Source organism: Lampetra fluviatilis, chromosome 56, assembly GCF_964198595.1.
Source record: "Lampetra fluviatilis chromosome 56, kcLamFluv1.1, whole genome shotgun sequence".
Taxonomy (NCBI): domain Eukaryota; kingdom Metazoa; phylum Chordata; class Hyperoartia; order Petromyzontiformes; family Petromyzontidae; genus Lampetra; species Lampetra fluviatilis.
In genome coordinates, this window is record NC_136330.1 from 2,249,439 (window position 1) to 2,271,515 (window position 22,077).

The 22,077-nt window shown below is 51.0% G+C and overlaps 1 protein-coding gene across 3 annotated transcripts; it reads left to right on the forward strand.

Moving 5' to 3' along the window:
* Positions 1 to 3,503: 3,503 nt before the first annotated feature.
* CPT2 (carnitine palmitoyltransferase 2) lies at positions 3,504 to 20,166 on the forward strand. 3 transcript variants are annotated; one of them, XM_078880074.1, is made up of 10 exons: positions 3,504 to 3,791; positions 8,949 to 9,029; positions 9,701 to 9,807; positions 10,580 to 10,841; positions 11,324 to 11,531; positions 12,255 to 12,461; positions 12,911 to 13,132; positions 14,029 to 14,235; positions 14,973 to 15,267; positions 15,796 to 20,166. In XM_078880074.1, the coding sequence occupies exons 1-10, from the start codon at positions 3,622 to 3,624 to the stop codon at positions 16,128 to 16,130; spliced, it is 2,094 nt and encodes a 697-aa protein (XP_078736200.1). In that variant the 5' UTR covers positions 3,504 to 3,621; the 3' UTR covers positions 16,131 to 20,166. The 3 variants fall into 3 exon arrangements, with proteins under 3 accessions (XP_078736200.1, XP_078736202.1, XP_078736201.1); XM_078880076.1 differs by having other exon boundaries at positions 14,976 to 15,267; XM_078880075.1 differs by having other exon boundaries at positions 12,914 to 13,132.
* Positions 20,167 to 22,077: the final 1,911 nt, after the last annotated feature.

Here is a 22,077-nt window from a genome sequence, read left to right on the forward strand (position 1 = left end):
GGTTGTATGTGTCAGAGGATATTCCATACTCTATATATTTATTTATGAAGATGTCTAAAATACTACCTTATCGTAGCATGTGGTACTTTTATGCTGTGGGGCCGTCCATAAATGACGTCACGCACCTGGCGGGGGGGGGGGGGTCAGAAGTTTGTGACGATGTGTGACGAGGGGGGGGGGTGAGAAATGTGACGTCACGTCAAAATGCGCAACTTTAAATAAATTTAGACAACACGTTCCACTTAATAAAATAGACTTTTTTTAATAAATTGTTCTCCTACAACATAAGAGTGCAGCGCCATATTAAATACGCACTGCAATGACAATAGTTTAAAGCGATTTGAAGCATGTTTTATTTTTTTTTTGGGAGGGGGGGGCAGAGCTTTGTGACGCCATATTTGAGGGGGGTCTGACTTTTTGTGACGCCGTGTGACGAGGGGAGGGGGGGGGTAAAAAATCGTCCAAAATCGCGTGACGTCATTTATGGACGGCCCCTGTTCCCTGGCTTCAACCCGCAATGACCCACATGGTAAATTAACCCCACGACCTGTATGGCGTGGAGAGGCGGTGGAATGACAAAGGGCTGCACATGTACCTTCTCGTAGGCCTGAGTACAATAAGTGGCCAGTCTCAATCCACTGTTGGATGGGACCGTCTGCCGGCTGACTTTCATAATCCACAGCCCCATAAAACTCAAGATCATCTCACTTAAATTTCGATTTAAAGCTTTCGTGACTGCAGGGATTCATATTCTTGGTTCTTTCACGTACAAGGGAAATAATAAAATAATAAAAATAAAACATACCATTCTCACGACGTTTCGGCCACAACGAGGACGGCTGCTTGTGTTGTGGCCAAAACGTGAGAATTGTATTGTTTTATTTTTATTATTGTATTATTTCCCTTCTATGTGACTTTACCGAAAGAACCAAGAAGATCATCTCACTTGCTCCATGTCCTGGTGCTTGTCCCTTCCAAGTGTGCTGCCATCCCATTCAACCTTCATCATTCACTGACATTCCTTCTCGTGACGCACATGACCTCGTTTGCCAGCACTGCTTGCAATGTCCCTGACTGTATGAGCAAGCATTTGGACAAGAACGTAAAATAATAAGTAATAAATAACACTGTCCAAACTTGAGTCCTTTTGCCCCACCACAATCCACCTATCCAGTAATCTCCCTTCGCACTGCACAAGCCTGATGATTGGTAAACGTCTACCAACATTTGAATCGGTGCTCTCTGCCTCCCGTAGGACACGTATACACACACACACAATCTGTCGTGATTTTAATACGGTCACTGTTATAATTATGATAATGGAGCAATGTGAGAAACGACATGGTAATTTTTTTTTATTGGATGCTAACCGATGTATTGGATGAAACAACTGCTCGCCTGAACAATTCTGGGTGTCTGTGTCTTAAACCTATTTCAGACGGAGCGACCATGACCACACGAAATCAAATTTTTCGTCGCCACTGTTCGTGTCCAGGGTTCATCGACTTTATTTTCCAGCAAGGCCACAATATTAGCATGTGTCAGCCTGTGCTCCGTTGCATGATATCACGCGTGCAGACAGTTCGACATCACGTGGGATTGTGATGTCCTATCGTCCCGTACACGTGAATGCCAATCGGTACCGTTTGTCTCTCGTTCTCTCGTCGCTAGTTTACCTCGCTGTCATCTCACTAATCTCTTGACCTCTTCTTTCCAGCTCTCGCATTTCGTGTGATTGTCTCTCGCGCGCTCGTCTGTATCTCTGTGTCTCTACGAGCCATATCTCTTGGCTGGCCACTCCAATGAAGAGCCCTGAAATATGGTCCCGGGCCAACAGTTGGAGATCCTTGTTCTGAAGTGACGCAGGTCCTGTTGGAGCCGAGTACACGCGGCTCAAGTCTTCCGTGTTAGACCCAAAAGTTCAGTATATAGCACCGCCAATGAGCACTATGCACACAGCGCATTATGTACTTATGGCGTGGCGCCAACACAACAGTGAATGCAAAAGAACAAGCGTTAATTGCACGCATTGTGAATGTCTGACGCACGCGCGCGCGCGCGCGCACACACGCAAGTCATTAAAAAAAATGCACAGTTAAAGCAGAGTTCATATTCTTGATTCTTTCGGTAAAGTCACGTAGAAGGGAAATAATAAAATAAAATCTAACAATTAAATTCTCACGACGTTTCGATTGCAAAATCTTAGGTTTTTTCGGTAAAATCACGTAGGTCAAAAATAAAATAAATGATAAATAATAGAAATAATAATATAAATAAAATAATTATTATTATTTCTATTATTTATTATATTTTTTACCTACGTGACTTTACCGAAAAAACCTAAGAGTATGAATCCTTGCAGTCACGAAAGCTTCAAATCTAGAATTAGTTTCGATTGCAACACAAGCAATCATCATCAGGTGTGAAAACCACAGCAAGAAATGTTTTTGCTGTGGTTATTTCCCTTCTACGTGATGACTTTCCCGAAAGAACCAAGAATATGAATCCCTGCAGTCACGAAAGCTTTATATCGAAATTTAAAGCAGCGTTGTTATTTTCTAAGTACACGCGTGAATCGATGTGAATGGTGGAGGCAGCATTACTTGGTGTAACATTCACTACAGTCCAGTAATATATATTTTGTTATTGTAGATAGCTCGTCTAGGGTTTTGAACATTTGGTTTCTGTGTGAGACACGTGACGCTGGTGATAATAAAGCCACGACCTGGCCAAGTGGACTCTGGGAGTCGGTGCCATTTGATGAAAGTGATGGATGGCTGTGTTGCAAAGCAGAATGATCAGAAACAGATTCGCCAGGTCGAAAATGTTCATCCCCAGGACCCGATTGGTGCAGTCAAGATGCTTGCAGTTATGGATGAAATTAAATTTACCAAAGCCTTTGAAGCAATCGGCCTTTATGTTGCCGTGTTCTCTCACTCTGTTTCTTCGAGAGTGAACGAATATTGAGCGGCAGCGCGGTACAATTGTGACGCTATACGGTACATTATGAATGGGGTTTACACCACAGGATCAGGATCTTGATTTGGACTGGAGGAATCCGATGAGTTCAGGTTCTGGGGGCCCCATCGCTACGATTCATGTCTCGCGGCCCGGGGGGGGGGGGGTCGTGGCAATTCAGCAATTCAGGTTCCGGGGGTTCCATCGCTGCGATTCATGGCTCGGGGGGGGGGGCAATTAAGGTTCCGGGGGTGCCATCGTTATCATTCATGTCTCGGGGCCCGGGGGGGGGGGGTCATAGCAATTCAGGTTTCGGGGGCTCCATCGTTGCAATTCATGTCTCGGGGCCCGGAGGGGGGAGGGGGTCGTGGAAATTCAGATTCCGGGGGTGCCATCGTTGTTATTCATGTCTCGGGGTCCGGGGGGTGAGGGGGTCGTGGCAATTCAGGTTCCGGGGGTTCCATCGTTGCTATTCATGTCTCGGGGTCCGGGGGGGGGGGGGTCTTGGCAATTCAGGTTCCGGGGGCTCCATCGCTACGATTCATGTCTCGGGGCAGCAGTCGCCTGGCTTCCAGCTGAGGTAGCTAGCGGGAGGTTGTCACCACCTCCGCTTCTCTCTCCTCTCTCCCCTCTCCCCTCTCGCCTCCCTCTCTGCCCGCCGTCATGGCGAGCGCGCTGGTCAGGGTCCCCCACGCCTCGCTGGGCCGGTGGTGCCGTGCGGGAGGCGCGGCTGTGCCCGCGCGGAGACGGAGCGGGGCCGCCTCGGATCCCGGCTACGAGTTCCTGCATCGCAGCGTGGTGCCCACCCTGCACTTCCAGCCCAGCCTGCCCCGGTGAGGGCACTGTACACTACACTATACACTACACTATACACTACACTATACACTACATTATACTACACTATACACTACACTATACACTACACTATACACTACATTATACACTACACTATACACTACACTATACACACTACACTACTCACTATACACCCTGCACTTCCAGCCCAGCCTGCCCCGGTGAGGGCACACCGTGCACACTATACTATACACACTACACTATGCACTACATTATACTACACTATACACTACATACTACACTACTCACTATACTATACTACACTATACACTACACTATACACTACATTATACTATACATACTACACTATTACTCACTATACACCATGCACACAGACACGATATATATACAGCATAATACAATGTACTGTTTACCAAACATCTCGTGGTGGCTGGGATATGTTAACTACTTCGCCTGGTATGCAGGAGGTCAAGGGTTCGACCCCGACCCTGACGCCTGCTGCTGTATATTTGGAGTTTGCGTGTCTCTCTCTCTCATCATCATCACGGTGGCTAAGAGATGTTAACTACCTCGCCTGGTGTGCAGGAGGTCGTGGGGTCGACCACGACCCTGACGCCTGCTGCTGCTGTATATTTGGAGTTTGGATTTTTCTCCGGGTCCTCCGGGTTTTCCCTCCACATTTAGAATCAACGTCACGGGTTTCGAGTCTTTGGCTGCTATACATTTGCACGTGATAAGCCACTTGGTTAAGTTGTCGTTTTTAGTCAGGTCACTTCTGAAAAAGAGCCATATAGCTCAAGCGGGCCTTACCTGCTAAAATATAAAATACAGTAGTTTAGTTTACTATATGGCACTACTACTACTGGTCATACACACACAGAAATTATAAATATAAAAAAACAAGTGTCACATGATAATTAGAAAATATTGTACAAAAACTGCACCACACTCAATACACCACACACACACCATACAAAACACCATACACCATGCATCCTGCATCCACAGTCCCAAGGTGAGAGAACTCCATGGATACAGACAGATGCCAGATGGATGATCTATGCCAATCCGTGACCCACGCCCAAAGCACACACAGCACCTCTCAGTCGAGCACGGTGAGGTTAGTGACATTTTGATGATCACCGCGACAAGCTTTTAACACGAGTTAGGTTTTACCCGACCCAATAATGCACACTCTGCACCATGCACATCACTCAAAGCACCCTGCTGTTGCTGCAGCTGCACACCTACCCGCAACACCCTGCCCACTACCCCGGGCACTATGCACCCAGCCTGTGCACTCTCTCTAGCAGCCGGCAGGCAACCTCCGACACTATCCACCCATGCCCATGGGGCACAACCCAAGTGGACCCTCGACCCCTGAACCCTGGACCCCTGCACCCCACACCTCTCGTCTCTCCGGGCACTGACCCTCTCTGTAGCATGTCTCTGTTAAGAGAACATGTTGAGTGTTTGAGCATTCGGAATTATGGTGCTGTAGTCCAATTGAGCTAGGATTTGTGTCTCCAAGCTTTGAGCAACCCTGTGATCCATTTGCTGATTTTTAATAAATTCCTGATAACATAACGAATACTAAATTCGATTTAAAGCTTTCGTAACTGCAGGGATTCGTCTTCTTGGTTCTTTCGGCAAAGTCACGTAGAAGGGAAATAATAAAATAATAACAATAAAACATAATTCTCACGACGTTTCGGCCACAACGCAAGCAGCCGTCCTCAGGTGAAGAACAGATCTGTCGGAAAGACAGCGAAACGTCGTGAGAATTATTTTATTATGTTTTATTGTTATTATTTTATTATTTCCCTTCTACGTGACTTTTACCGAAAGACCCAAGAAGATGAATACTAAACTGTAGTACACAATGGATCATCATCAGGAGAGGTATAAGGCCCCCCCACCCCGTTACAGACATAGTCACACGGACAGCCAATGCTAAAATGATGTGGACCTTAGGTGGAAAGCGTACAACACCACGCATGCGGTGTGGATTCTGGCAGGGTTATGATGCATTGGGTCAGAGTTGAGTAACCCACAGAATCATGGTCCGTATCTGGGCCGTGACTTTGTTTAATATATTAATGTTTGGCGATCCAGCTCGCTCGTACAAATGACAATTCATCCTTGCCTCTTGAGTTCTCACCTGGTTAAACAAAAATAAATGCGAAATGTAAATTGATTATCGCCTTCACCGATGGTTGGAAAAGGCCTTGAGACTCTGAGGCTTTCCCACGTAAAATAATTGTCACGGTCACAGTAAGTCATCATCGGAACTTGCAGTGGTTTGTTTTCAAATAGCAAGTGCGTGTGGTCATGGGATCTTTTTGTGAATTAACAGTGGATTTTGACATAGCACGGACAGTGTTGGGTCACGTCACCCACTCAGTGAACCATGTTAACCGATTTACACCGTGAAACGCTGGGCGTCATTCCAGTCAGCCGCATGGCGCACATCCACGTGGATAACTTTGCCCCCCCCCCCCGCTTCCTTGGCTGAGTGACGGACTAATAACCTTCATGTCCCCTCGAGCCCCACATTCACTCTCCGTGACCGCTGCAAGGCGAGACGCGCTGGACGGGCGCGATGGCGCACGCAGATTTGTGAAATTCCCAAACTCGCCGGCCTCTGCGTAAAAAAGAAAAAGCATATTTTGCGTGTCTGCGATTTGAGTTCAGAGGGTTTGCTGGCATCTCGGAGCACTCTCTGCATATACTAAGCCTGGGGGTGGGGGGGGTTGGAGAGGAAGGGTGGATGGATGTGCGGGGCTGGGATCCAGGTGAAAGTGCAACTTCGAGGGAGGCAGCTTGGTAGGGGCAGCGTTGCCAGGTCTGGAGAATGCACTACAGTATGAAACGAGTCGGTCACTGGGTTCAACGAGAGCCATCTCGCAACAAAACTGACACCTTTTTTACAAGGAGTCATGTTTGCATTGACCACAATACCTGCAGTCTGAATGCAAAAAATAACATAACTCTGATAATGTATGCACTGTCCTTGAAATTGATTGGTCCATGCCCGAGACAGCTTTCTTTAGAGCCTAGTCTCTCATGGTGTTGGACCAGATGACGCCAAAAGGCGCACAACTCAAAGACAATGCACCATCAGAGTATGAGAGCTCGGGGTAAGCATTTACACCATTGGAACCTCATTTGCAAGTAAAAAATATGATAATTGGTTACTGTAAAAAAAGGTGTCAGTTTTGTTGCCAGATAAAAGGGTAAAAAACCAATTATCATATTTTGCTATTGGCAAATGAGGTTCCAATGGAGAGCCATCTCATCTGATCCGAGTACGTTTGAAACGTTGATGGGACAGATTTAGACGTGCGTTTAACTCGTGGGAATAACAGAGCTTGTTCTGATTTCGCTGCTGGATGAATGTCCTCCAGTGCCGTATTAACCATGGGGGTTGGGGGTGGGTTGATCATACTTCACGTAGCTGGTCGGCGCCAATAAGTGAAGGGCGGCGTGGGGGGGGGGTCCAGGTCTGGTGTCGATATTATTAGTCGCCACTCACGTTAGCTGTGGCCGGGAATCAAACTCGGGTCACCACATTCAGTGCGCAGTATCCTTAGCGGTGTCCAGCGGTTGCCCGTCTTTGTGGGGTGTCTTTTCTCCCCGCCATAGGAATGTAGAATTTCCACCACTAGCATGGTGCACCTTGCCCTGGGCAGTGCTCTGTCGTCGGCAGAGGGGTGGAGGCAGAAGCATGGGTTGGGGTGGTGGGGGTTGGGGACATATGCAGGTGAAAGGGCACGCCGGCTTTAGCGTGGAACGTGTTGCCAGACCTGCAGAGCAAATAGAAACAAAGACAGTACTGTACCTCCATTTAGCACAATTGGCTACGTACGGCGCAAAAGAAGTTTAACATAAATACAGTAGCTCGGTTTGAATTCTTTTTCAAATCATCTCCCCCCCCCCACCTCATTATGGAATTATTTTCCCAGCCATCGGTGCTCTCCAATCCATGCCCACTTGCTCAAGTCCCAGGATCGAGGATGCCTTCCTCTCGCATTCCGCCCGTGACTGTGCCTCTCTCGCTCTCCATAAAATAAATATCCCCACTGTTTCTGCACAGAATCCTGAGATCCACATTGTATTGCATTTTCTTGTTTTATTTTGCCAAATTTGAACCCTGGCGCTGGCACACAGCGGCCTGCTCTTACGAGCGACGTCACGGGATTTTTAATGTCCACTGCGCGTAGGTCGTGTTGCTGTTACGACTCCCGCGGCATTAACCAGGGCGGCCACTGGATCCGAACCACAAACATCTGCAGCAAGCGGCGAACGTGCCAGCGCTGGGTCGCCTGTCACCGACTTGTCAATTGTGAAACGACTAGAAGTGTTCCGTTTGTTTTTAAATCCTTTATATTAAGTTCGCGTGCTTGCTTGCTTAGGACCGTGCAAATCTTTCGGTCGTTTTTTAACCCACTTCCCGTGATCCAATCGAGCTGACATTTTCCACACAGACTCGTTGTGCCAGACAATTATTGTTCGTGAAAAAAAATTCCCCAAATTTTACACTTTTTAGGCAAAAAAAATGTATTTTACATATATTCAAATAGAACGCATTCATGGCTTTGGCTGAACGTCAGAGTGTAAGAGCCCAGAGCGTAACCCCTCCACAGGCCGTGGCGCAGTAGCGCAGTTGGTAGCGCCCTCTCTTCCCATGCCAAAGGTCGCGGGATCGATCCCCGCGTCCTCCACAGGCGAATATATTTTTAAATCCTTTATATTAAGTTCGCTTGCTTGCTTGCTTGCGTGCTTGCTTGCTTGCGTGCTTGCTTACGACCGTGCAAATCTTTCGGTCGTTTTTTAACCCACTTCCCGTGATCCAATCGAGCTGACATTTTCCACACAGACTCGTTGTGTGTGACAATTAATTTTCGTGAAAAAAAATCCAAAATTTTACACTGTTTAGGGAAAACAAATTAAATATTTAATTACCAATTGCTTAATGGTGGCAGACAATCATCTGACGCATAGGTGGCAGCCATCTCAAGCCAGAGGACGAGAGGACTCTAGCCGCCACGCATATAAAGGATTTATAGTGAAAAACTTTGTTTTTACGGGTTTACTTGTTTTATTTCCTGAAACGTGGTCGTAAATGAACGTAGCTGACGCATTGCACGTTTACACCGTGCCGCTGTGGTCAGGTTACCCATCCCAAAGCTGGAGGACACGGTCAGGAGGTACCTGGCTGCACAGCGCCCCCTGCTGAACGATGAGGAGTACAGGTGAGACCTACGGCCAGCAACGCGTGCACGTGTGGAGGAGTAGTGGGAGGAAGTGAGGGCATCGGCAGAATAGAACGGGAATACGTCATAGGGTGACGTCATGTTACCAAGAGGACAGGGGTCGTTGTGGGGAGCCGAGGGAACAGGAGTCTCGAGGAGACGGGAGACGCGCCGAACGGACGACACGCCGCTCGGCACCGAGACCCTAGGCCGGAGAAAGAGTAGGATTAGTGGGGAGCTTAGGTGAGGATAGGCCGAGGAGTTAAGCGGGTACCGGGACGGTCCAGGGGAAGGACTTGTTGTAGAAGTGTCAGCCCCGCGTGTGATCCTGTGATGCTGTACGGGAGTGTAGTGCTTAATAATTAACTGGCAATAGCCCTGACAGAGAATCTCGTCTCCGTGTGAGTTTACACCTCAACGCACGTCACAGCCCTTTCTTTTTTCAATCCGCTGCCGGATGAGGGCCTCCCCCCACGCCGGACGCGTCGTGGGAGTTGTTGTTTGACAATATTTGGCCTCGCTGGTCAGTGCGGAATGGTGGAGGCGAATGAACGATGCTGAAAGTGGTAAGGGATTGCAAGGCAATTCGTAATGGAAGGTACCACGAGTTTCGTGGATAGTCCTTGAGGCTCGAGATGTGTTCGGTGTCACACGCGCGTGCTCGGGCGCAGTCAGACGGAGCGCATTGCCCGCAAGTTTGAAGCCGCGGATGGCCAGGAGCTACACAAGGAGCTGCTGGCGCTGGACAAGCAGAACAAGAAGAGCAGCTACATCTCGGGTGAGACGAGCGACGCACCCTCAGCGGGGCCCAGCACCCGGCGCTCGGCAGACACCAAATCGCTGGCGGTGGGCGGCGATTTGTTTGTCTGCCTAGCGCCGGTTGCCGATCGACCGCTCGTCAAGCACACGGATTCTCGCTCTCTGGTCCTGTTCACAGCTCTGTTCACAGCGTGATGGTGACAGCCTTGGGTCCAACGCTATCGCGGTGCCTCGATCACTCGTCGCTATGTGGCACGGCGCTGACTCATGGCTACGTGGCGCTGCACTGACGTGGCTTTGCGGCGCTGACTCCTGGCTACGTGGCGCTGCACTAATTAGTGGCTACCTGGTGCTGACTCATGGCTACATGGCACCACACTAATTAGTGGCTACGTGGTGCTGACTCATGGCTACGTGGCACCACACTAATTAGTGGCTACGTGGTGCTGACTCATGGCTACGTGGCACCACACTAATTAGTGGCTATGTGGTGCTGACTCATGGCTACGTGGCACCACACTAATTAGTGGTTACCTGGTGCTGACTCATGGCTACGTTGGCACCACACTAATTAGTGGCTACGTGGTGCTGACTCATGGCTACGTGGCACCACACTAATTAGTGGCTACCTGGTGCTGACTCATGGCTACGTGGCACCACACTAATCAGTGGCTACCTGGTGCTGACTCATGGCTACATGGCACCACACTAATTAGTGGCTACGTGGTGCTGCACTGATGTGGCTTTGCCGCGCTCACTCGTGGCCACGTGGTGCGTTGCGACTGCCGCAGGCCCTTGGTTTGACATGTACCTGGCGGCGCGCGAGCCCGTGCTGCTCAACTACAACCCGTTTGTGGGGCTGACGGCCGACAGCCGGCCGGGCTACGGCGGGCAGCTGACGCGCGCCACCAACCTGACCGTGTCGGGGCTGCGCTTCATGCGCACCCTGCGGGCCGGCGTCCTCGAGCCCGAGGTCTTCCACCTGAACCCGGCGCGCAGCGACACCGACTCCTTCCGCCGCTGGGTGCGCTGGCTGCCTTCCTCCCTGTCATGGTAGGTCGCCGATTGTTGTGGCCCGCTGACCCGCGCCGCCTGCTGGGCGTCTGCGAAAAACGAGCCTCGTAACTCATCGCATTCCTCAAGTCTGAAAGGAGATTCTGCTTAATATTAGAATGATTTTCATGAACTCCCGATCCCTGTGTCATCATCAAACATTGTCCACGGTCGGTCCGCTGGTGGCTCAGCCGCAGAGCGACAAGTTCATAATCTGACAAACTCTGGCTGGGGTTGACTCGGCCGATCATCCATCCCAGGCCAATAAAATCAGCAACACTTTATTGGGAAGATCAACATTGGTTGTCCTATGGATAGGCTCGCTGCAATCTTCGAAACGCGAAATTCCGACCACTGGCGCAGGGCTGTAACCATAGCCCCGTGCGTATTCGCGCGTCCCTCATGGAAGTTCCGCGCGTTTCTCCCCCCCCCCCCCACGTCCGCCCTCCCTCTTCCCGCTCGCGCCTGTATTGGCGGTGCAGGTACGGCGCATACGCGGTCAACGCCTACCCGCTTGACATGTCGCAGTACGGCCGCCTCTTCAACTCCACGCGGCTGCCCCGCGCCGACCGGGACGAGCTCTTCTCGGAGCCCACCGCACGCCACCTGCTGGTCATGCGGCGCCAGCAGCTGTTCGCGTGCGACGTCCTGGATCGCGACGGATCCATCCTCCCCGCGGCTCGGATACAGGTGGGTTGGCGGTGCAGGGACGCCAACACCCTACCGCAGAAGTAGCTAGCTCCCAACTGGTAAACAAGTGGCTCCCCCTGTACTTGAGGTTGGTTGGTGGGTGGTGCTGAACCCCGTGGTAGAGGGATTTTGGCTCCCAACCAGCAAGACATTGCGTGAGCCGTGTGGGTGGGTGTGTGAGCTCAGTGTGTCTGACTGTTTGAGGTCTGTGTGTGAGCGTGTGAGGTCTGTGCATGACTGTTTGAGCTCTGCCTGTACTCTGTGAGCCCTGCGTGAACTGTGTGAGCTGCGTGTGTGAGCGTGTGAGCTGAGCTGCGTGTACTGTGTGAGCTCTGTGTGTGAGCGTGTGAGCTCCGTGTACTGTGTGAGCTCTGTGTGTGAGCAAGAGCTGTGCGAGAGCGAGCGCTGTGTGAGTGTGTGTGGAGCGGTAGTGTAGTAGCGCGCTGCGCTATGAACCCAATAACTGGGGTTCGATTCCCACGCACAGCCAACACCAGTCAAGATTATCTGAACCGGTCCTGGGTCTTCCCTCCAATGAGTTTGTTGCGGTGTGTAAAGATCGCCACTCGTATTTACGGGAGATCTTTGGCTTTGCTTTATGTGAGTGTGTGCGAGTGGGCCCATATGCTACGGGTGAGAAAGGCCCTGGCCCACGGGCGTGACACCCCCCCCCACCCTTCACACGAGGGCCGTCCCCTCATGCCACTCTCTCCCACGCCGTAGGAGCGCTTGCGCCGCGTGATGGCAGAGGCTGACGCGGCGGGAGAGCCGTCGCACCCGCTCGCCTACCTGACCGGGGAGAACCGCGACACCTGGGCCGGCTTGCGCCAGCACCTGCTGGAGCTGGGCAACCAGGAGGCGCTGGCGCTGGTCGACTCGGCCATCTTCTGCCTGTGCCTGGACGAGGACGGTGCCGAGGGCGCCTCGCAGGTTACGACGATGAGCCGGCAGCGCCGCTGGGATTTCGTGTTTAATGACGGATCGTTTTTTGTTTTGTACTTCGCGTCGTTCGTGCAAGCGAAAATGTCAAACACGCCGTAGAGTTTCTCACGCAAGCACCGGAAACCACAGATAAAAGCGGGGACCACAGCCAAATCTGCCGCCAACAAATGCCAAAGCACTGTGGAATTTAACATTTAACGTTCATTTTACATTGATATATATTTGTTTGCAATATTTTGTGATACAGTTGTTTTGTGTGTTTTGTTCTTGTACCGATTGCTATTCACTTCACTGCTGAAACTTCCGTTTTGCTTTTCTCATTTCGGTGAGCCAGGTCCGCCACACCCCTGGTCTCGCCTGGTGCAACAAAATACATTTTCACTCCCCGTCCACATGCCACCCTTCCCCTGTCTGCTTGTCCGTGCGACGGTGAGCAGCAGCAGCAGCAGGGTGAGGAGCGATTGACGGCGCTCGGCGGACGCGACGCGCCGGCTCCCGTGCGTCTGTCGCACCTCATGCTGCACGGCGTGGGCGGCGACCGCTGGTTCGACAAATCCCTGAGCCTCATCGTGGCGGCCGACGGGGAGGCGGCCGTGCACTTCGAGCACTCGTGGGGCGACGGCGTGGCGGTGCTGCGCTTCATCAACGAGATTTACAAGGCACGGCGTAGTGACGACAACGGGGCAGCAACGGCGACTTCGATATCCTACTCACAGCCCCTCAGTCGTCTTCCTCCGACGACCCTAATTCCTGCACCTAACCACGTCTCTCCCCCAGCCCGACACTTTGCTCCTCCATCGGCTCAACTATCCGGCCACCAGACTGCTGCCCCTACCACCCTTCACCTACCCTCATCCATGCCCATTTTACTACTTCACACACGTGCCCCATAACCCACTGCATCTCATCCACGCCACAGCCATCACACACCCTCACTCACCATCACATTTCACCCTATTCTGCCTTAACTACCCCAGCAACATCGGCTCCATTCCCAGCCACCTGTCCATCCATTCTGTCACCTCGCTCACTGAATGCTGTTGGCTTGCATATAAATCCGAAATAGAATAGAATAACCAAGGCCGCCGAGTAGAAGCACTGGCCAACGTAAGAGGTCGGCCAGGACATCTCCTGGACATCTGTGACAAAGAGCTTCATAGCTCATCGGCTTTGTCCAGGATGAACAAAGATTCTTCATTGTGAAGTGGCCATACGACGTCGCGTAGAAATGACCGCCAAAGCCGATTGGCATCGCGCCGTAGGTCGGGTTGAAGCGATAAGAATCCCCGAAGCCGACGGCCCCACAGTGCCGTCAAGTCAGGACTCGCCTACCATCAAGGCTGCATGCCCTTCGTATTGAAACTATACAAATGCCTAAGTCGAGGGCTCTGTGACACACAGCGCTGACTGCGAACGACTAGAAAACCTGGAGAGTGTTGACAGCCGTGGCGTTAGTGGCGTCCATAATTGCAGTGGAGGGATCGATGCAGACGGTGACTCCAATATCCGTGACGGGCGACGTCAATTTCGTGACGTCTCTCTCTCTCTGATGCAGGACTCGCTGAAGAGGCCGGCCGTGTCTCCCGACGACGCGCCGCCCTCCTCCGACGTGGAACAGTCGTCCGTGCGACGCCTCGATTTCCGTCTGGACGACGCGATGAAGGCGGCCGTGGACGCCGCTCGCCGGCAGTTCCACCGGACGGTGTCCGGCCTCGTCATTCACGCCATGGAGTTCGACAAGTACGGGAAGAACTTCCTCAAGGTGCGGCACGGTGGTTAGCGTGGCGGTGGCGCCGCGGTGTAGGCGGTTGTGCCCGCCTGTCTACCCACCGCGGGGCAATTTACCGAGGGTTTCCCAAAAACGCAGGTTCTTGTATAGCCTTAACAGACTGTTGGTGGCAAGTGCTGTTAGCGAGTAGCACCTATAAAGCCCGGCATGACACACGAGGGGGGTGGTTGGCCAGCACCACGCCCGGCCGCCTTTGTCTCTCCCAGTGACGATGTTTTCACACTGCACAAGGTACTCATTTGAGGCCGAGTCGACCTCGGGACCGGTTCAGATAATTGTCACTGGTGTTGGCTATGAGCGGGAAACGAACTCCGGCCACCGGGTTTGTAGTGCAGCGCGCTAACCTCTGCGCTACTGCTCCCCACGTGCACACACACAAAGACAAAGATCCCCGTATAGCTTTAACAGGCTATTGGGGTAGGTGCTGTTAGCGAGCAGCACCTATAAAGGCCAACACGGAACACGAGGGGGTGGGTGGCCAGCACCACGCCCGGCCGCCTTTGTCTCTCCCAGTGACGATGTTTTCACACCGCACTAGGTACTCATTTGAGGCTGAGTCAACCTAAGGGAGGCCCAGGACCGGTTCAGACAATCGTCACCGGTGTTGGCTTTGAGCGATGAATCGAAACCCGGGCGGCCGCGGTTCGTAGCTCGGCGCGCCAATCGCTATACCCCCCCCACCCCACCCCCACCTTGTCGTCTCCCCGCAGAAGCAGAACGTGTCCCCAGATGCCGTGATGCAGCTCGCCTTCCAGATGGCGTTCTTCCGCGAGCACGGCCACGAGGTGGCCACCTACGAGTCGTGCAGCACCGCCGCTTTCCGCCACGGGCGCACCGAGACCGTGCGGCCAGCGACGAGCGCCACGCGGCGCTGCACGCGCGCCTTCGTCCTGGGCCGCGACGAGGCCGGGGCAGGCGCGTCGCCGCCCGGCGTGGCCGAGCTGCGGGCCATGTTGGAGGAGTGCTCGCGCTACCACGGGAAGCTCACGCGCGAAGCCGCCATGGGTAACGCGCGCGCCACTGACGGGGAGGTTTTGATGGGGTGGGGGCGGCTGTGGAGATCCTTTGGGGGGGAGCGGTGGGGCAGTGGGCAGCGCACTGCACTACGAATCTGGCGGTTTGTGTTCGTTTATACCATCTGGTTCATGCCAACACGTGCATGGTTGTTACAAAGCTTTAGCAATTACAGCAGCGTCAGTGCACAATCACTAAAGGTACTAAACAGTCTTGGTGGCTTTGGGCAGTTATGGCGTCAGAATATCTGTCCCCTCGTCCCAAACAAATTAGTGGTCTCCTGCTCAATTCATGATGTGGGCAAAGGGTGAGGATACCTGAGTCGTGGGCAGGGATCCGCGAACAGCAGGTGGTGCCAACGTCACAACGTGCGAGGCTTGTGGCTGTGTGAAGGTGGGCAGGGCTGGTGAAGTGACATTGGGGACCACCAGCTCACCACCCATCCCAGTTGTAGCTTTACCAACCAAGTCTCTCCCTCTCTCTCCACGTGTGTCTCACCTGTCTCGCCGAACCGTCCAGGCCAGGGCTTCGACCGCCACCTGTTTGCGCTGCGCAAGCTGGCTTCGGAGCGCGGCGGCTCGCTGCCGGAGCTGTACCGCGACGAGGCGTACGCCCGCATCAACCACAACGTGCTGTCCACCAGCACGCTCGCCAGCGACGCCGTGCGGCTCGGGGGCTTTGCGCCCGTGGTGCCCGACGGCTTCGGCCTGGGCTACGGCATCCACGCGCATGCCATGGGCTGCAACGCGAGCGGCTACGCGGGGGGCGGCCGCGACGTCGCCCACTTCCTCAAGACCCTGCGCGTGAGCCTGGAGCAGATTGGCGCCGTGCTGGAGGGCCGGCCGATCGCGTGAGGGTCGCCCGCGACAGGGGCCCCACCCCATCCCACCCCCCCCCCCCTGGGCGCGTTTTCTGAAGACGTAGGGCTCAGCAGGGGGGGCGGTGGGAAGCTGCCAGGATGAGTTGTCGGAACTCGACGAGTCGTTACTGCGCAGGTTTTCGCGGTTGCGCTGTATGTGGCCCCCCCCCTCCTCCCGCCATCAATGTAATTTCGGGTTGTACCACGCGGTCTTCGTTCGGCACAATGTCCGATGTTTCGCGACACGTGCTGAGAACTTCTTCAGCAACTGAATTTAGAAGCTTCCTTGCACGTGGAACGGAACAACGGTCAGTGCGTCGAGCTACGCGCGGTGGCAATGTGAAAGCGTGTCGTCAAAATGGCAGGAAACAAATATAAAGGAGACGGTAAACACGGGACGAAAACAAAAATTAATTATCGAGTCGTGACTGCGAATCGTGATGGGTAATTGAACGGCTGAGGTCAGGGGAGGGGAATGGGGAGTTCACCGTTGCGTGACTGGGGCCTCGGTCATTCCCTGAGGCACACCCGTGGGAGAATATCTCCCACTCATCCCACGCACGCCTCCCCACTCACGCTCACTCCCGTCCGTCACTCGTTTCCCATCCACGCAAACCTCGTCTCCCGCAATTTGTCCCACTCCCTGCCATCCATCCCTTGCCCTCGCGCCGAAAGAATACAATTTTATTTTTCGATCATATAAATTCCACCACTTAATATTACGGATGGCTGGAGGATTGGAGGATAGAGACTGTGATTGGGTGATGGGGGAGCAGAGAGAATGAACGACCTCCATCTCTCATCTCCCACACATCTCTTTTTCCTTGCACTCCTCACACCGGCCATCATCTCCCATCCAACCCGGTACTACCTCCCCACTAACTCCGTCTGCACTGGGCCCTCGCTGCCAATTTCAATGTCATTAATTGTCGATTTTATGAATAGTTTTTTTGACTAAATTCGTTTTTTTTTTAATCCGCACAACTAACTAGTGTTGTTAATTCAGAGTTTACTGTATTGCAAGTGCATTATTTTAGATGTAAAATGAATAGCTTTGTATGTCCGTATGACATCCAACATCTCGGTAATCGAAGTGAGCAACGGGGGGGGGGGGGGTGTAGAGAGTTCTCTAAAGCGGCTGTCAAAAACGGCAAAATGTGACTTCCGTTTGTTCTTGAAACACGTGGCGCCTCCAAAGAAACGCAAACGTGACGATGTCGCGGCTGCACTAACCACCGCGCCCACAGAGTTGGCGTAAAGGCGCAGAACTTGGGCCCTGTGTCTGTTTAGTTACGTAAGCTGCACCGCCAAAATAGAATTGTGTGTGGCTTTGTAGACATGCTGTGAATGTACCTTCAACGCTCGCTCGTTCAAACGCACACTCGTCTCTACGGCAAAGCCCCTCTCTGTAGCATCATCACGTACCCCACAAAGGGGGGTACGTGATGGCCCTCGTGCTGTTGTTCCGTTTCTAAACTTCCAGTGGTCACGAACTGCGTGACAAGTTTGTGTTGATGAACATGTTATTGCACAGCATAGAAGTACAATGCAACTATAGATTTTGCTGCAATGTCCTGTGTTGGCAAAATGGTCCCGAAACAACCAAATTGGTGCATGACAGTCACCCATGACCACACTATCCTGGCTAGGCAAATGTATAAGAAACTACAGTATACTCAACAGACGAGTCATCCTCTTTGGGTCTTTCGGTAAAGTCACGGAGATAGAAAAATTATGAAATAAAAATCATTGTGATTTTTATTTTATTATTTTTCTAACTACGTGACTTTACCGAAAGACCCAAATAGTATGAATTCCTACAGTCACGAAAGCTTTTACGTTAAGATTTGGACGTGTCATCTTTTGGCCAATTGATCACATTACGTGGTTGTACATTTCAGTGTGTAAATAATCTCAGTTGTCATTCATTCAAGGCTCACGGTTAAGTTGGTCTCAAGATTCACACCCAGGTCTTTACGGACCGGATGCTTCACGGCAGAGGTCCGATTCTGTGAATGCACCTCTTTATCCAGCAGTTTATTCGTGTTGGGGTAATTTGTAGGTATAGTACAACGTCACGTATCCGACATGCTGGAGGACTGAGGTATAGTCGCATGTGTGAAGAGGTCGGATAACTGAACAGATCTAAAAATGACGATGACATACACAAATAGGTCACTGGACAAAGAGCTACAAACTGCAGGGGAAGAAGGGTAATCGTTGCTGCCAGCGCTGTTCACCAGGAATTAGGATGAAGAGGAGGTCAAGGTGTTGGATGTACTGATTGGATTTTTTAGTGCAAAAGATTATCCTATGAATATTTCTTTGACAGGTACAGCCCCGAATATGCTGCTGGATGAGGGCTGTCCCCCACCGCGCTAGGCTGGCAGGCCATGGGGATTAGTTGACCGTAAGGTCACCACTGGTTACTGTGGGTTTGTGAAGTTTTAGGAGCATAGTCCAGGAAGGCAATCCACTGCCCTCTTGCAGATAACGTAGTCTCGATCTATAGCATAGAAACTGCGAGTGAACTTGAGCGTATGCAATTCTTATCGATGGCATCTTGCACACCACTGGGCTTGCATACGAGAAGACCGTCGTGCTCTTATCGAGATGTGTTTTGCAGTGGAACACCATGGAATGATTGTGCAGGTGAAGGTGAGTTGGAGTCTGTTAGTTGGGCGCAAGGATTCTGTGTCAGTCTTAAGGACAGAACCCGATACATTTGAATAGAGATGCAGGGACCACCATTGATATGAATAGGAATTATAAGAACGATAGAGACTCGGGCAGCTCGGTTGAAGTGATTGGGGATGTGAGGCTCTCCATTGAAATTATTTGGAGTTTGTGCATCTCCCTGTGGTCACGTGGTTTTACCCCTCCACATGTAGAAGCGTGCGTTTAGAGTGTTTGGCTGCCGTGAATTTTCCACACGACGATAAGCCACTTTGCTGAGTTATCATTTGTAGACAGGTCGCTTTTGAAAAAGAGCTCTATTGCTCAGTGGGCCTTACCTGGTAAAATAACATGAAAAATTATAACGAAATTCTCTGGAAGATTGAGATGCAGTTGTTTCCATTGAAGTAAATTGGAATGTTATGTAATATGTAAACCCTGACATCTCCATCGAAGTGAATGGGGTTTCTATGAAAGATGTATGCTGGGGCATCTGGATTTAAGTGAATAGGTTTGTGAAGGAAGACGCAGATGTAGGGATCTCCGCTAAAGTGATGGCGATCCTTTTGGAAATTGTAAGCTACCTGGAGCCTTTGTAGATGTTTCTTAGGGGAAGATTGCGTAAATATAAATGTCATTAAACCCGTCATCACCCCACACGGCCAATTAGTAAGGTTTATCACGTAAATAAAACATGCCAATATATTACTAGTTCAGCACACACCAGCGTTACTAGTTTAGCATAATTTCGATTTAAAGCTTTCGTGACTGCAGGGATTCATCTTCTTGGTTCTTTCGGTAAAGTCACGTAGAAGGGAAATAATAAAATAATACAAATAAAACATAATACAATTTCATTCTCACGACGTTTCAGGCCACAACGCTGAGGGCGGCTGCTTGCGTTGTGGCCGAAACGTAAGAATTTTATTTTATTATGTTTTATTTTTATTATTTTATTATTTCCTTTCTACGTGACTTTACCGAAAGAACCAAGAAGATCGTTTAGCATACGCACCGGTGTGCTGAACTCGTAACGAATTTGCATGTTTTGTTTCCGTGACAAACCTTACTAATTGGCTGTTTCCGGTGGTTGCAAATTTATCGACACATATATTTACACGATCTAACCCCAAAACACCTATTATTATGGATGATATTGGTCGTGAAAGCCTCCGACTACGCGTTATGCTCACCTTGAGCCTTTTTTCTGATGTTTCTATGCAACCCACCCTGCCCCCCCATACTCCTGACGGCGAAGGGCGCGTTCCTTTTCTCTTCAGCTCGTCATTGGACACATGTACGTAAGGCTGTACGTATTCTGGTGATGCATCGAATAAAGTCAATCGTGTGTAACACATCGGAGGTTTTGTCTCTTGATCAACAGCTACTAATAGTTGACCCCGTAGGATTTCGCGACCAATATAATTCGTAATACAGTTTTTTGGGGGGTTAAATCGTGTAATTTACACGTAATTTACGCCATCTAACCTCCCCAAAAAGCCTGTATTATAGATACGAATAGGTTACTCCATAGTCCAATTTAAAACTGGTCATCAATATTTTTGTTTAATATTTCCCGTAATTTTTTTTAACTCGTATTTGGCACCACGGTGTAAAGTGCAGTCGCCTAAACTTGTTCAGCCTCTGGGCGTATGTGGTATGAAGGGTCAATGCCTCATACGTCGCCTCTTATACAAAAAAAAACCTGTTAAGGCCACAATATGGACGAGCGTGTTAAGTTTTTTGTTCTTGTGCACCACTGCCAAGAGCAGGAGCGGTGGTGCAGTGGTTGGCGCACTTGCACAGTGAACCTGGCCACCTGGGTTCGATTCTCACCCACGGCTATCGTGGGTGGCGAGCGGTATCCGAACCGGTCCTGCCCCCACCTCAACCAACCACAATCCCGCACTGACAAGTGTGGTGAAATATGGTCAAGGGGACCGTCCATAAATGACGTCACGCACCTGGGGGGGGGGGGGGGTCAGACATTTGTGATGATGGGGGGGGGGGTGAGAAATGTGACGTTACATAAAAATGCGCAACTTTAAATAAATATAGACAACACGTTCTACTTAATTAAATATACTTTTTAATGAATGTTTTCTCCTACAACATCAGAGTGCAACGCCACATTAAATACTCACCACAATGACAATAGTTTAAAGCCATTTAAAGCATGTTTTATTTTTGGGGGGGGGGGCAGAGCTTTGTGACGTCACATTTGAGGGGGGGTCTGACTTTTTACGACGAGGGGGGGGGCAAAATCGTCCAAAATTGCGTGACGTCATTTATGGACGGCCCCATAGGGGTGGGAACAATGCCAGTCTGTTGGTCATTACAATAAGGAGCTGTGCTGTTGGACATCTCATTGTTCATTCGTACAAGTATCGGAACAGATGCAGTGAAGATTGAATGGACACTCAAATGAGAGGGAGACCAGAGTTATTCACTACGACGGATGACAAGATATATTGGCCAAATAGAACAACCCCATTACGTTATTTTACGACCATTTAAAGTCACGTGCTAATCACACTGAAGTTTCGGATTATAAGACGCACTTTGCCCCCCCCCCCCCCCCCCATTGTTTTTATAAGCAAAAGATTTTGCGCGTGCGTCTTAGAACTCGGTAAGCGTGTGTTTAAAATAGTTTGGATAATTATGGAAACCGGGCAACACGCTTGGAGTGCGTCTTATAATCCGGACAAGACGGTCGATATTCAAATCTTGTCACGTGCTCCCAAACAGCCGAAGTTTGCACGCTAATTAATTATTCATGAGCTTGGTCACGTGCTCCGGGTTTTGGCGCCAACGGTTACATCCGCCAACGCGACTATGCGCGGCAGCCGGCCATCGCGCCCCGCCCCCCGCGCGCGCTTCAGCCAATGGGAGCGCGCCTAATTAATTATTCATGAGCGCTCACCAACCGCTTCAGCCAATGGGAGCGCGGCTAATGCATTATTCATGAGCGCGAGGACGCAACTTCTCAGACCTCTTCCAACCCACCAATGGGGATGTCACCTAATTAATTATTCATGAGCGGGGGGAGAGGTGGCGTCACGCCCACCCCCCCTCGGATACGACCCCGCCACCAATGGGAACGAACCTTAATTAATTATTAACGAGTTCCTACCAATGGCGTGGGAGGGGGGGAGGTGGCAACAGCTCGTTAATTATTCATAACGAACGCGAGGATCCGTTCGACCAATGGCAGCGCGCGATTGACGGTGATCGATTATTCATGAGCTCTCGAGGGGGGGGCGGGG